Source organism: Gymnogyps californianus, chromosome 20, assembly GCF_018139145.2.
Source record: "Gymnogyps californianus isolate 813 chromosome 20, ASM1813914v2, whole genome shotgun sequence".
Lineage (NCBI taxonomy): Eukaryota > Metazoa > Chordata > Aves > Accipitriformes > Cathartidae > Gymnogyps > Gymnogyps californianus.
Genome location: NC_059490.1, coordinates 1708507 through 1723658, shown reverse-complemented (window position 1 = coordinate 1723658; position 15152 = coordinate 1708507). Strand labels below are relative to the sequence as shown.

The window sequence follows — 15152 nt, the reverse complement described above, 5'->3', positions numbered from 1 at the left end:
AGGTTTGACCACATTGCCTTAAAGCGCACCCATCATGGAAATAAGGGCACTTTGTTGTCTGCATAGATTCCTGTCAACACAGAGATTTTAGGTCAGCACTGCAAAGGCATTGTATTTTATCCTTCTGCGCTAGTGCTGAGTTGTGGGGGTTTTTTTTAATTAATTTGGCTTTTTGTTCCTTTAGTGTTGTTGCATGGTGTGACTACATACCTACGATAAAATAGTATTTGCATGGGAATTGATACAGTATTTTATCTGCTGGTAGAGGTTGTATTCACTAATGCATCACTGGTACGTTACCCTAATTGCCATTTTATATTTAAAACCAGATTTTAAAGTAATGAAACAGGCAGTCAAAGTTCCATCTCACCATTCAAGCTAGTGAAATAGGTTTGGGTTATTTTTGTGGTAACCCAGGCAATGGGGTTTTTTCAAGTTGTTCTTCCATTCAGTAGTGTGTGGTCAGTAATGCAAAATGAGATTCACTCTCGGACAAGCTTTGTCTTTGTAAAATTACTCCTTTTTTAGATGCATATTGTACTGATAATCATCTCCCAGTTAGATCACGAGTGATCCTCAGGCAGGATGTATTGTGCACCAAGCTATTCCTGAGAAGTGCCGCTTCCAGATTTCACAACAGTATTTCTGACTGGTTTATGCGATAGCACAGAAAAAGATTTCAGCTGAAAAACCGTAGCTTAAAAACAATCTGTTGGTTTACGCTTGGCATTAGAGCAAACTTCTTAAAAAAATGTTTTCCGCTTTCTAGTGTTCGGAAAAACCAAGCGAATAGGAAACTTACAGCTTCCCTGTGCTGTTTTGTTTTGAAACAGTAAAATAAAGTAATGGCTGAAACTGTAAGAAGTTTGTTTGTTTTTTAATATTGGATTTTCTTTCTAAAAAGAAAGAATGGTTCAGAGAGTTTTGACTTCTGAGAGAAGCTGCATTTAAAGAGACAACAACAGATGAAATTAACTGGAAAAGGTTATTTTTAATCAGAGAGCAGGCTGATTGGCAAGGTTAGGAAAGCATTGAGCATCTCTTAATTTGTTGAACTAATATTGGACTGCTCTTTAAAGCACATGGCCTTCTTGATCTCTTCAATTTGTGCATTATTCACATATTTTCATTAATTTAGAGAAAGTCGTCACTGAATAATAAATCCATCATTGGGTAATAAATCCAGTGTTTACAAGGTATTTAATCGAGACAAAATACACCAGCTCAGCTTTTAAATAAGCCAACAATAATCTAGTAAAATCTGTCTAGAAGTCTGAAAAAGAATAAAGCCATTTTTAATAATTGATCATGGAAATCTTGTATATTGTTAACTTGAGGGCAAACAAATTATTTCATTGTATTACAACACTATGATATGCAGGCTGAACCGTATCTACTTATTTATCGGTAATTTCACACCTAAGTTTTTAGTGCAGTCGAGAAATCTAATATACGTTGTTTGTCTGATGGTTTTTATCTGGTTTTGAATTGGGAAATTCCTTCCCTTTAACAAAAAAATGCAGCCTGCTTTCCAAATAGGCAGTGGTTTTAATTATTTTTTCTGAATCCAGTGAGAAAACAGTTTCTAGGAGAAGACTAAAATCTTTCTCAAGTGTTGCATTTTATCCCTGTTTGCAATATTTGTTACTGAGCACATTTCTTTTGATGTATTTTCAAAAAGCAGACTATCTCTCAGCGGGGTTGGATCCAAGATGCAGTTCAAAATTGAACAGCTCTCTGCATTTTGTGAACGTGTAGGTGGTGGAAGTTTAAGCTTTAGATGTATGTATGTGTGTATTGTGTGTGCGTGCGCGCGCAAACACAGCAGTACACAGATGCATAAACTTAATGCTTTCTGCTTTTGGGCTCAGGATGTTTGTAAAATTAACATTTGCAGTGTTGTCTTCCCCTGTTTGGTTTCTTGCCATTATAGTTTCTGAAAAGGGGAGCTCAACGTTTGTGTGTGGAACTTAAGTAAGGCTTTTCTATAATAGGTAGAAAGATTAACTGGCATGCTTGCATACAAACAGCAGTAGCAGATGAGGTACTAACACAATGTTAGGAGGAAAATCCTCCCACGGATAAAGGTGGCTTGATGAAAAATAAAATGGATTATTAGTTTATACAGAGTGTGGTGTCAAGAATCAGTTATTCTGACGAAGGCAAATCTTACGTGGAAATGCGTACTAATACTAAATACTAACATACTCTTTATTTTTCAAAGAGTTTGTAACAGCAATTCGTAAAATTACTAACCTAAGTTATCAGCACTGCTTTAAAGATGGTAGAAATCAAATGGTTGACACAGTAGGGGTCTCCAAAAATACTTTAAAAATTAATTAAGAAATCCGCGGTTCTGCAAATTCCTGAAGCTGGGCAGTCTGATTCAAAATCATGACTCTTCTCCATTGGAAGATCAATGTCAGAATGTATTGGATAATTACAGTACAAAAATATAGTTTCTGTACAGCTAATAAGTTGAATAAAAAAATCGTTTCTTTCTTTATGAAATAGAATCTTTCCAAATAAATACCTGCACTGCAGGGCGGTGAAGCACAGCCAAACAGCACCACCTCATGGACATTCTCTTCGGAGACTGCAGCTTCCATTAGCTCTCTTGGTTTTGCCACCTGATTTGTTTCTCTAAAATGTACATACATGTGTGTGCGCATAAATATACTGCCATGCTTTTTGAAATCTATCACTTGTAGAAAATGTAACTTTTTTTTTTATTGGTCTTTCAGGCATCTGATGCCAGCTCTGAAAAACTGTTCAACGCTGTTACAAATAAAGGTAAGACTGCAATTCACATCACAAACATATTTTTTTCCCCACACATTTCTTTTCATGGCAATTTCAATGGGAGATGAAATGTAACTTGTCTTGCAGAAATGTCGCAATCAGCTTGTTAGTGCTTTTTATGTTTCTCTTGGTTTCAGACATGTTCTGTATGCTTGGTAATTGCTTTGCTTAATATAAAATATAGGCTTTAAATAATGCATTGCCTGCCAGGTCAGAATTAATTTAAATAACAATATTAGGGAATAGTTTATTTTACAAATGGCTTTAATTTAAGCTCATTTAAATAACTGTAAGAGTTTTCAAAATGTTTTAACTTGATTGTTACTCATCAGCTACATGATAGACGTGGAATTATGAATAGCCAATTTGCACTGCTGACAGTAATAACCAGCCAACGTTTAGTATTCACAGGATAATAGTCATAAACCATGGCTTACTGTGCTGTGTGCTTTCTGTAGAGTTAATAAATGATATAGAGGGCCACATTTAAATATTCAGTATCCCATTAATTTCTTCCAAACAGCAATCCAAAGAGAGTGTGGCTAATGATATAACAGTACATTAAGGGAAAACTTACCCTAAATCAGTGCCAGTGAGCTGCTGTGCGGAGCTTGTCCTGAAGCAGCATTATTAGAAAGGCTGTAGGCTTTGGGGACTTTTTTATTTTTAATTCTTATTTTTGGTTTGGTTTGTGTTTTTGCGAGGAGGGTTGAGGGAGCAGCTCCAGGCATGAGTTGCGCCAATGAGTATAATTCAAAGCTTTTAAAATGCATCTGGTTTTCACCCCACTGTCCTACTTCTTAATGGCAGTGCACAAGAACTGCTTAGTAACAGGGTGTGCTCCTAGCTGTAAACCCACGGCATTTTAACTTACTGGTTTTTTGGAATGTTTGAGTCAGTTTGCATTAGAAGAGACAGATTTGATTAGTTTGAAATTTAGGTCTTTTTTGTTGACCAGGTGTGGATTTGCTCAGTATTTGCCCTGTGTGCTTCTCACCAGGTTTGGATTTCTTGTTCCAGTGGGTCATTCTGTTGTTTTTCTGTGTCTTTTAATTCCACGAAGCTGTAGTGGTTTAACTGGGGACAGTACGTGACCCCGTTACGTTTGGGATTCGCATGCTGATACTCTGAAGTCTTTTGCTGCATATTGAATTACACCTATATTTAATTGCGTTACGGATCCATATTCCTGTTTTTCATGTATTAGCATCCTGTGGAAGTACAGTCTGGATTATTTCTGTGGTCTAACTAGGTGATCTCACTTGGCAAGCTTATATATCCTTTCTGATTAATTGCATTTACAGGTTCCCCCTCAGCCCCTCCATAGGTGGAGAATAGGTGGCACAGACAAGTAGAAAGGAAGAGCTGTGTGCTTGGAGTGACCCAAGGCCCCCAAACTACATGTGACTGCGTCTTTATTTTGCTAATTCGCTGTAAAAAGCTTTGGCATTTGAGCAGCCCTTTCTTGGGGCTGGGCCAGGGCGGAGGAGAAGCCCGGCGGGTGAATCCGCATTCCTGGCGGAGGCCTGTAACCAGGGTGAGGGGCTCTCCTCCCCCGGGAGGTGATTGATGAAGAGTAGGCCCCTCTTCCTCTTCCTTTCGTTTTCTTTTTTTGTTTTGAATCAAACACATTTCCCACATTCTTATTTTTGTTTACTTACCGAGCTTGATTCGTGGCATCTATTTGGTTGTGAATACCCATGCTTGACAGGGAGCCTTTTCTTCTGAGGTACTTTTCTTTGGTGATTTAGTTCCCTTGAAAGGATTAGGGTTTCTTTGTGTAGCCTAAAATCAACATGGGCTTTTCGAAGCTTTGCTTGGGAAACCGTACACAAATAAGCTTTTTAGTTGATGGTAGATTATTCCTTTGCCCCTTATTTCCATCAAAATGGCGTCTTTCTTTTCTCCTCCTGAGTTTCCCCTTAAAGCCATATGCTAATTCCTGTTGGTAACATGAATGACAAGGGAAGAATCAATGCAAATCCAGGTGCGGCCAAACTAGGCTGACTGGTATTTTCTTTTTTTTTTTTTTCCCCTTTTTTTTTTTTCCCCCACTGGGAGAAAGAGATTAAGGGGAAAGAGGGCGGAAAAAGCATAGGGGACAGTTTTGTTAAAGGGATTAGCATTCAAACTGCTAAATATCAGGAAAAGAGCCTCAAAAAAGATCTCCTGTTTGGAGATAATGTCAGTAATTGCTTGCAGCCAGGTGCAGGGGCTCTCGCTGTGGCCGGCGGTGGTTGGGAGGCTGTTGCCTTCTCTAAGTGTCTGCCCTGGGGACGGCTGACGACTGCCCGGGTGCTGTCAGTTTGATATATTCCAAGTTCAAGTTCTCTCTCTGCAATTCAGTCTGTTTGCTTCCAAGCCAGTTCTTCCCCCCTGTGTTGTCCACGGCTGCTTTTGCCAAAAGCAATAAAAGTCACTCGTAAGAAAGGTCAGATTTGCATTGGGTAAATCATGATGAAACCTTCAAAGCTCCTGGCTGGGAGGGCTCGGCAGACTGACAAGTGTACATCCCTCTATGTCCACAGCCCTTCCTCTCAGATGTCCTGCAGCTACCTGTCTCATACTTTTGTTTTTTTCCTTGCCACTCTTATTTTGCAGGATTTTTTATAGCTGAGGTAGCAGAAATTACAGAAGTAACATATTTACTAAGCAGGTAGAAATCCTGAAGCATTTTAGGTCTTGTATATACATTTTGTCCCCTTTCTGTCATTTAGTTGTGGACTTCAAGGCTGACGATGGGGTCAAGTTTAAGGTGTGATGGATTAGTATGGATGTGTAACATGGAACAGTCCCTTCCTCAGAAATACTAAAAATTAAAAAATGTAGAGCAAAGTGAAATCCCCCCCAAACCTCCCTTGAAGAGGTGGTAAAACCCCTTGAGGAGAAGCCTCTCAATTTCCATTTATGAGTTAGCTGCCCTTAGAGCTGAATGGGAAGATGCCTCCCTAAATCTAGAAGGGTCCTGTGAGTTTTGGGGGGCGGCACGTGGATGTTGGGGCCCCTCAGGGCTGGGATACGTGTCATAGCCGAGCGATGCTGCGTTGGAGAGGGCTGTGGGGTTCCCACATCAGCTCTGTGCTGCCACTGCTCCCGGAGGTCCCCAGCCCTGCACCATGTCTGCAACAGGGCTGGGAGTTTGGGAGGGATGTGGCTCGGTCCCCAGGGCGGGAATCGCTGTAGCTGCTGCTGAAATGAGTTGTTTCTGGTCGTGAATCAGAGCCCTGCGCTCCATTGCTCGGGCAGGAATGCTTTACCTTGTAATGCTTAAAATTATCTAGGGAAATGATTCCCATGGAAATCCAGGTGGGAGGTAAGCACCCAAGGGTCTGGGCCCTTAGTAATGCTTGGCAAAGGAGCTGTTAACATCTGAATAAATGAGATGGACAAGGGGTGGAAGAGAGGAGCGCATTGCAACTCCCAGTCTGTCCCCTCCCTACCTGCAGGCTGGGCCTTCTGGTTTGGGATTGCTGCTTATAGTCTTTATGTCTTTGAACAAACATAACTTTTTCTTACCCTCTGAGAGCATCAACCTTAGCACCAGTAATCCTGGCCAAAGTACAGGTTTTGTTCATGAATTTTTGTAACGTGACTTTCTAGCATAATTAAATTCCATTATGTCTTAATAATTTAAATAGACACATCTGAAGCTGTAGAGCAGGCAGCTCCTACTACTACTGTGTATTTCATTTATGTTAACTCCCTCCTACGTACCCTTGGAAAACAGCTTTTCCTGGAGGGAGAAATGAGTCCCAAAGTGATGAAGTTTTCATTTGTGCTGTATATTGAAGTTTGCCTTTGATCAGAAACACAATTGGGCTGTTACAGCTTTTTATGTTCAAATTGTTTACAGGATGTTCATGTAAACTTTATGAATCCTTCTGCTTCGTGGCACCACCAGATGTCAGGGAAATATTTATACTCTCAGCTGGAGGTAGATCAAGGCGTCTGGGCTGCTAGTCTTCACTGGTGGCTGAAATACCGGTCAGATCAAGCCCTGGCTTTTTAGGTGGTTCTACAGCAATAGCCTTCCCTAGAAAAACAGGCGTATTGTTGTTTCTTCCCTCATCTGTCTGCGGTGAATCATTTCTTGAGGATCCTTTGCAACATCTGTTTCTGTAAACAAGTAGGGAGCTAAAGTTGGCAAATACTTCTCTGCTGATCCCATTCACAGGAGATCCTTGGCTGTGGAGAAGTGCTCTCGCGCTAAGTAAACCGTCCCCACAGCATCTCTTGTTGAATATAAGTGGATCCACTACTACACAGATAGCATGTGTGCAATATTAACGTGGTCAGTATGCCAGAGAACTAACTGCTGCTGCCTCCCTTCTTTCCAGGAGTCTGTAGGAATCTATATAACGTCCTCACTCACTTGGTGTATGTTCTCAGGGTTGCTTTCAATTTTTGGGGGGCTGCTGTCTGCATATGTTGGCCCTCCGTGCTACCTCTTCTACTGAAATGCTTCTGCCTAGCTTGCTGTTAGGGCTCCAGAGCAATCCCAGCGCTGCAGGAAACCCACCCATCGGCCAGCAAACCTCAGGGACTGCCGAATCATACGAGCAGTTCTGCACTTTTTTTTTTTGTGGTTGTTACGATGGCTCACCCTCCCGAAGTGATACCCTGATGATGGTGGCTCATTGCCTTTCCAGTGGAGACTTCCCTGGTGGCTTTGGATGACTTGATTTGCCCGTATTTTGTGGGTTTCAAATGGCTTTTCAATATTTTCCATGTGCAAGTTCAGTGTCTCATTAGTGAGGGACTGAGCACTGGAAAAAGCCTCCAGTTTTGAGGACCCCAGGTTTCTTGTACCTGCGAGTTAGATTAGAAGAACTGGTGCATCACTTCACTCTAACTTCCAAGTCAGGCAGGCAAAAAAGTCGATACATGTCTTGAGACGGTCCTTTGTTCTGGTACACAAAAGAGCAAGGCAGTTATTTCTGAGTCATGAAGGCTTTATCTGAGCAAGGAATTTGGTCCATAACGTCCCCTTATGGCTGCATCTCCTGAGCACAAACCACTCCTCTCCATCCGTACGCATTCCATGCCCCCTCCTTCTTTACGTGCTGATGGGTTTTTGGCTGGAACATGGCAGTCGGGCAGTGTTGCCAGTGCTGGGAGATACCATAGCTGCTCTGTAGCTGCGGGAAAAGGTCTCTGGATAACGTGATGTACCCAGTGTGCCCAGAGGGACAGGTGTAAGTCAAAAGTAGCCTCTTCCAAAACCTTTCAGATTCTTAAATCCTAAAACTTACGATCTTACAGAACAGGAGTCTTCCAAGGCTTCACTGATAATTTTTAAGTTAGTAATTAAAAACAAAACGATAAACCAGCCAGCATGGTACAAGCACCTGTAGGCACTGGCTTTTCTTGACCAAAATAGCAGAGGGAGACAGTGGAAAGTGTTGTTCTGGGCATCCTTGCCCATTTGGACTGGTATCAAGTACCCTTTGGTGTCAGCTGGTGGTCGTGTTCCTCTAAGAGTGCATTTAAGGCAAATGTTTGATTTTAGCAAAGTCAAACTATTCCAGTCTCAGTGAGCAAAATGGCAATATTTACTAACACATAATTGTATCTATTCTGGAGAGAGCATTTGTTTTATAGATTAACCTATATTTGATTTTCTCAAAAAAGACTTAGTAGCATTGGGCTGTAAAATAACAAATCGTGATAATCAGTTCCAAATAAGGTGGAAAAATTCTTGGGATAGAAGTGTTTTGATGAGAAAGATCCTGACTTGACATACCTGCAGTTGGTGGAGTCCAAGCTGGAGTCTGGCGTGAGATTTCATAAATGGAGCATCCTGCAGACCTCCCATATCTGGCCTGCTGTTAGTCTTTCCCTTGTAATAAAATGTTGTTTTCTCTGAAAATGTATGTTTATTTAACTAGGTCTCTTTTTGCTTCACAATCTGGATTCCATTCAGTCAGTTACCACTCCAATTAACTAACAATTATTTAACATTAACAGTAATTACAGACGCCAGTTAAGCGCCTACAGATGTCAACTGTTAGCTTTGTACCTAATCACTCAATGAAATGGAGAAAGTTCAACAAACATCAATTAGCCAAGCAATTAGTATGAGGTAGGAAAGAGCATGTTATCGTGTGTGAGCTGATTCAATTTGTTTTATTTTGTCAGTAAAACACACAGACACAGACAAGCAGCAATAAGTTGCTGAGATTAGATAAAGCTGTATTGTTTTGCTGTTTATACAAGATTTTTCCCCTCCTCTTCTTTCCGTTACATAACTTAGATGTGCTTTGCCAGGCATTTGTTATCTTATCAAATACATTTCATTTCAATTGGAAAAGCACAGCAATGTCATTTTCAGCGGAGAAGCGAAGACCGTTTACATCAGGTTTACACCAGCAGATGTGAGCTTTACCCCAGCAGAACTGTCACCTTAGCAAAGCTACTCCCACGAGTAGGTTTAACCCATGAGTAGGTTTAACCCACAAGTTAAACCAAGGACCACGTAAACACCAACGCACTTACGCAATGGATATGTGGTTTTAGATAACACCGAACAACATGAATTGGTTCCTGCATCTGATGTATCCGTGTATTTAATGTTGATACTGGGTTGACTTGGGCTCTGCAACACCTTGCTTAGGTTGTAAGAGGACAAAAGGGCTTCCTCAAAGGCTGCGTCAACACGGCCTGAGCTGTCCCAGCTCAAGGGTGGGAACGACCTGCACGGGGTGTTCCCATTGCGTGCCGCTGTCCAAAGAGTACTGCGTATCTGCAGCCGTCGTGGGGAGTAACTGTGCCTCCAGCAGCACCATGTAACTATATATTGTGCGCTTGTGTGGCTCAAAAAAAAAAAAAAAAAAAAAAAAAAAAAGAGTAGGAATGGGCCATAAATTAACTTTACCTTCAGAAAGAAACGGTTGATTTCTAGCCACCATCCAAGGTGTATTGCAAGCCTCTCTTTTAAGATCTTTTGAAGATTGTAGACCTGGGCAGAAAGTGCTCGGTATGCAGCATACGGCGTACGCAGGGTGCCCCGGCTTCCCAAGTCCCCAGCTGTGCCACTAACCCACTGGTTCACCTCCGTAGTCCCTTTTTCTATAGGATCTAATGTCTTCTCACTTGGCACAATTTTACACCCCTTGCTCAGGCTGTATTACATCCAGCTACTGTTAATTTAAAAAAAAATGCACTCCAAAGTATCTCATGTCCTACAGTGATCAGTCGTGACACTCTGGATGTCAGTAGGAGTTTCACAGGGACATCTATATGAATTGTGCTTTTTTCCTGTTTTTATAAAGTCTTCATAGCTGCTTAAAAACCAAAGCAAAGAGGCTTTTTTTCTTCCAGTTATCAACTGTCCCCCAAACAAGAACGCCTTTTGCCTTCATCACCGCACTGACATATTTTAAATGCTTCTGCACATAAAATGATCCCACAAAGTAAGATATTATTTTATCATGCAGACTGCCCACAGAAGTCCATGAAGTTATTTGAATTAGTCATTGTTTTCCAAAGTGCGGGAATAGGAGTGGAGAACCACAGGCAGATCTCGCCGTTGCTTTCCAAAGTCTCAGCTTTTTTTTTTTTTTCCTAGAAAAACACAGAGTCTGAACATGTGAAGAAACCCTTCAGTGTGTGACTTGAGTGCAATAATATTTGTCTGAGTAGGCAGAAAAACTGAAATCGAGCTTCCAAGCGAGAGCTACCACATTCATTCTGGTGGCAGAGAAGACCTTGTGAAGGATGATACTTTAAAGTGGTGAATTTTTAGCTTTCTCGTGGCTCAGCACAGATTATCCAAAAGAAAAGCAGGGCCTTGTCATGAAGTGACTGCCATTTCTCAAGATATGGAGAGGGTTGTAAGAGGGCAGTTTTAGTCTCACAGAGCAGAATAAACAGACCCTAATTTGTCCTCGTTTAGGCTTCGGTTCAGTAATGTGCTTCATTGCTTGACTGACTTTAAACAGTTGTTAACACCGAGCATTTACTTAAGTGCTTTGCTGGATGAGGGCCACAGGAGTAAATCCTGTGACACCCTTGAGACTTTCAGCCACCCAGGCACCACTTCTCTTTCCTTCTTTTTCTGTCCCTAGTGCAGCTCTGTGACTGAGGGGGGCTCGAGCCCCTTTCGCCGGTCCCTGTCCCCAGCAGGTCCCGCTCTCTTCCCCCAGCTTCCTGCTGCCCTGGCTTTGGTTGGACTCTGTGAGCTGAGTGATCTCTCACGAGAAATCCAAACGCAGCAAGAAAAGGAGGGTGATTTTGCAGCCGAGTTGCCCGCGTGCAAGGTCCGGTGCAGGAGAGGGGGCAGAGACGCGCAGGCAGAGCATGGGTGAGGGCAGAGGGACTGCCCCCACCTTTGGCACTGGGAGGATCAGCCTGGCCACAGCACGGCTTCACCCTGCAATCACAACTTGCCCTGGGATCGTTCAGTCCGTGCAATTATTTAGTGTAACATAATCTATTTTCCAAGCTAGATGTGACTAGTACAGCTGCCAGGAGCATGCTGAGAAATACTTCAAGTAGTGAGTGAGTGTGTGTCTGAAAGGGGCGTTGCGCAGCATTCAGCAAGCTGTTTAAAAAAGCCAATGTAAATGTATACTTAAAAAGTAGCAAACAGAAGAGCAGATAAACTGATTTAAGTGCCTTTTAGAGCAGTTAATGGCCTTAACTTACATATGCTAGGAGAGCATGGCAGGAGTTGGGAGCAGGGGGGCTTCCTTCTATGCTTTCCAAAAACCACTGTTCTAAAAAAGTCTTTTTATTTTTGAGCTGAAGACCTAGACTCACAAAAGGATGTTCAAAGTGGGGCCAGGGAAGAATTTCCAAGTCCAAGAGCACAAGACCCAAACCCCACCAGACTGCTAGAGCCTGTGTTTACCGCAGCGGGATTTCCCCTGGCACTTGAAATCCTGGCTTTAGGCATACTCACAGCTTGCCCTGACCTCACCAGGGCCATCCTGGCTTATTCCTATCTCCTGTTTACAGCCAGAGGAGCTCCCCAAACCCCACGTTACCCCTCTCACCTATGGCTATCTAAAAGTCAAGCACAGTCTCTGGAGCATGGGCCAAGCCGCTGTCTTCCTCAGCCCTCTGTGGGAGCCTTATCACCGGGTTAATATCGTGCTCTGTGGTTCCTTCATGGGTTTTCACAAAATGTTGTGGGGTCAAGAGGCGAGGTGGGTCTGGAGGACTTGGGCTGTCCGGGTCAGTGCTTGGCCTACGGCGAGGGAGGCGGGGAGGAACCTGCGGCTTTGCTGCTGCACGTGTTTTATGGGACGATGGGAGGAGTGGGGAGAGGGACGAGGTGTAGTGCTACTGAGCTCCCACAGCAATTTGGTGTCATTTCCAAATACTTCAAGTTAGTGGGCACTTTTGAAAACGGGAGGCAAAGAAATGTGAGTGGCTTGTAATAGAAAACAGCTGCTGCGGAGCAAGCTGTGTCCAAAGAAAAAACGGCTTCATGGAAATAGGTCTGCCGAGTAATAAAGCCACAAATTAATACTTAGTTCATTTACTAGGTTGTTAGTCCCATAAGCGCTTAAACTTCATTTGTTAAAAGAAACAGCATTATAAAAATCAAAAGCAGATGAGCAAAAGCCCCGGTTTTACTTTTGCTTGCTGGTTTTTATTGTTAGTTGGTTGTACAATTGTAGCCTCTGCAGCTTTCAGCAGGTGTGATTGCTGCTTGGGTACAACAGGCCCTGTTGCAACAACAGCACCATTTTGTTCTGTAGTATGATAGTGACTGGGGTTTTTTTTTTCCTTTTCTCCTTGGTTGTGTTGCTGAGATAAGTCATTATTAAAATCTGACTTTGGCAGTTTTTCAGTGCTGAGCAGGACCTGCTGTCTCTGAGGAGGGGTGAGAAGCTGTGCCGGGAGTACAGTGCCTGCTGTAAATATCAGCCTCAAGTGTAGGTCTGCTTCGAAACTTTAAATAACAGCTCTCCTTGGCACTTTGGGGTAGTGCAAAGAGAGTGTTGTCGTTAAGGGAATTGCTCTCCCAAGGTGGTCCTCATTTTTATTGGTTATGGGGGGGCAATGAGATACTTCAAGCTTTGGTAGATGGAAAGTCTGATAAGGATGCTGAGTTTCTGATACAGAGAACTGCTTCAGTCTTTCCTCTTGCATCTGACTGCATCTAGATGAGGTACCTAAATTGTTCTTTAGGTACTCCTGACATTCTTCCTGAGGTCCGAACAGGTCTTATTTAGTTGACTGGGAGAAATAGGATGAACTCATGGGCTCTCACCTCACCTCTTCATCAGGAAAGACAGAGGAATGATCTTGGTCTGTGTTTTGGTCTTAATTCATTGCTGGAAGTTCAGTCTTGTGTTTCTAACTCCCAGTCAAGTGGGTGTTGATTTAAAGGTGAGGATTGTTGCTGAATGAATAAACAGCCTTCAGCGTCTTTGGGATCTGGGAAAGAGTTACCATGTGCATGGAAAAATGGAAAGCTGTCAGCGTTTTGGAAAGAGCAGCGTGGAAGGGTAGTGCTGACCAGGTTCTCTCAACACATACATCCAGCAGGGATGAGAGTGTGCTCGGGAACAATACTAGCAATCACGAAACACCGTATGTATCCTCTTTCACCACGCCAAAAGAAATCCCATGATTACATCAGACATATTTAAAGCAGACCACTCTAGGCAGAGTTGTTTTGAAGACCGTGGTTCTTGGGTAACCGGCTCATTATAATCCAGTTCATATTTGAACAGTCACGTCTGATTGCAGATGGGGTGAACAACCCTTAGAGTACACAAGCAATTGCCTGTAAGCGGCTAGACCAATTAACTCATGCTGGTACCGGTCATGTAAGTGTGCCTGCAGTGCTGCTTGTGGTGGTGCTCTCTATACGTCAAGAGAGATGTCATTAAGCCATCTGAGGCCAGACCCACTGCTATTGCCATGAACAAACAGGTCCCTGTTGACTATGTTTGGTTCAGGCTCCAACAGAAATCATAATCTTTTGGTAGAGAAGCTCGTACTTGAGCATTTATAAGGTTAAAACAAAACCAAATGGCTCTATGGATTGAATTAGAAAACTTTCATTTGTTTCTGTGTTGCAAAGGTCACTTTTCTTGTCTTACAGCTTTTCTCTGTGCTATGGTTGGTTTTCCTTCCTAAAAATTGGCTGTTACACCTGCTCTTGTGTTTTCGCAATGGTTTCTCTAGGTACGTTATGCCCAAATTAGCAACCTATGGATTTGCACTTGGAGGGAGAAGAAACAAGAGTGCTCATCTCTGCTGAACGTGGTGGAGTTACTAGTGCTTATCGTATAGAGTGTTTTCCTATACATGCATCTGCATAAATATTTTACAAAAATAAGTGACCCTCTTTAAAAGGTCATGGCCAAATGCTGTCAGGTCATCAGGTGCTGTATGCATATCCTGTGATGCAGACAGGACGTGATGTAAAGTTTGTGTAGATAAAACCCAGTTCAATGAGTCAGACAAGTCTGAACCCTTCCTGCAGCGTGTGTAGCAATGACCAGCATGGTGATTTCTAAAGGCTGCTTCTGCAGAGCCCTGTCCTGCGAGATGTTAGGCCTGTTTGTGGGCGTCGTGGGTGTGAGTGCAACTTACTGGAACAGTCGCATGTGGACAGCAGGTGAAACCCACAGAGCAGGAGGGAGGACTTGTGCCCTACCCTGCTGCTCTTCAGGTCGCTCCAGTGCCTTAGGCATCGTGCGAGCCTTCCTCTTTTGGTGATGGGTCTTGATTGAGGTCTTTTTCCATCTGCATCCATATCTACTCCCTGTATCTATATGCTGACTCTTATTCTTAAATTATGGGTCTTCGGACCATCTTTTGTCCTGTTTGCACAGCCCCTCACGCTGTGCAAACCAGGCCCGTGGCCGGGGCTTGTGGGAATCGCTGTAATACAATTAAATGTTGATAATAATCATCTGGCAAGGTGTTACACTTGTCTGGAAAGGGCTGGGTAATATGTGCATGTAGGACAAGTCTGTACATCTTTTGAATTAATAAAAAATTAAGTTTGTCGGCAATCCAGCCTGTAGTAAATTAACACCTTACTTAAATAGTTAGCTGACAACTTGAAGTAGGGGGTGGCATTTTAATAGTTAAGCCGGTTTTCTCTGTCTTCACGTGCCCTGTCCAGCATCTCATCTTAATCAAATAACCTAATTGCTATCCAGCCTTTCAACAGCACATCATCTTAGCACCTTGCTGCCAAGACAGTTATTCACCTAAAGGCCTCATTATGTTTTGCCAGTATATCAGGGGCCAAAAATAACTTGACAATATCTGCTCGATACCCAGGTCTCTAAATGACAAACAAATAATTGGGTGAAGCAAACCCTAAGCACAGTGCAGCTGACACAGACCGCTGTGTGCAGAGCTGTTAACGATAACAG

At 42.7% G+C, this 15152-nt stretch overlaps 1 protein-coding gene across 4 annotated transcripts in view; it reads left to right on the top strand.

The window, feature by feature from the left end:
* Nucleotides 1–15152, top strand: part of AUTS2 (activator of transcription and developmental regulator AUTS2) — a 799219-nt gene that overhangs the window by 722241 nt on the left and 61826 nt on the right. For all 4 annotated transcript variants that reach the window (XM_050908788.1, XM_050908790.1, XM_050908787.1 and 1 more), the window contains exon 6: nucleotides 2745–2793. In XM_050908788.1, coding sequence (XP_050764745.1) covers nucleotides 2745–2793 — 49 coding nt within the window. The remainder of the gene's footprint in view (nucleotides 1–2744; nucleotides 2794–15152) is intronic.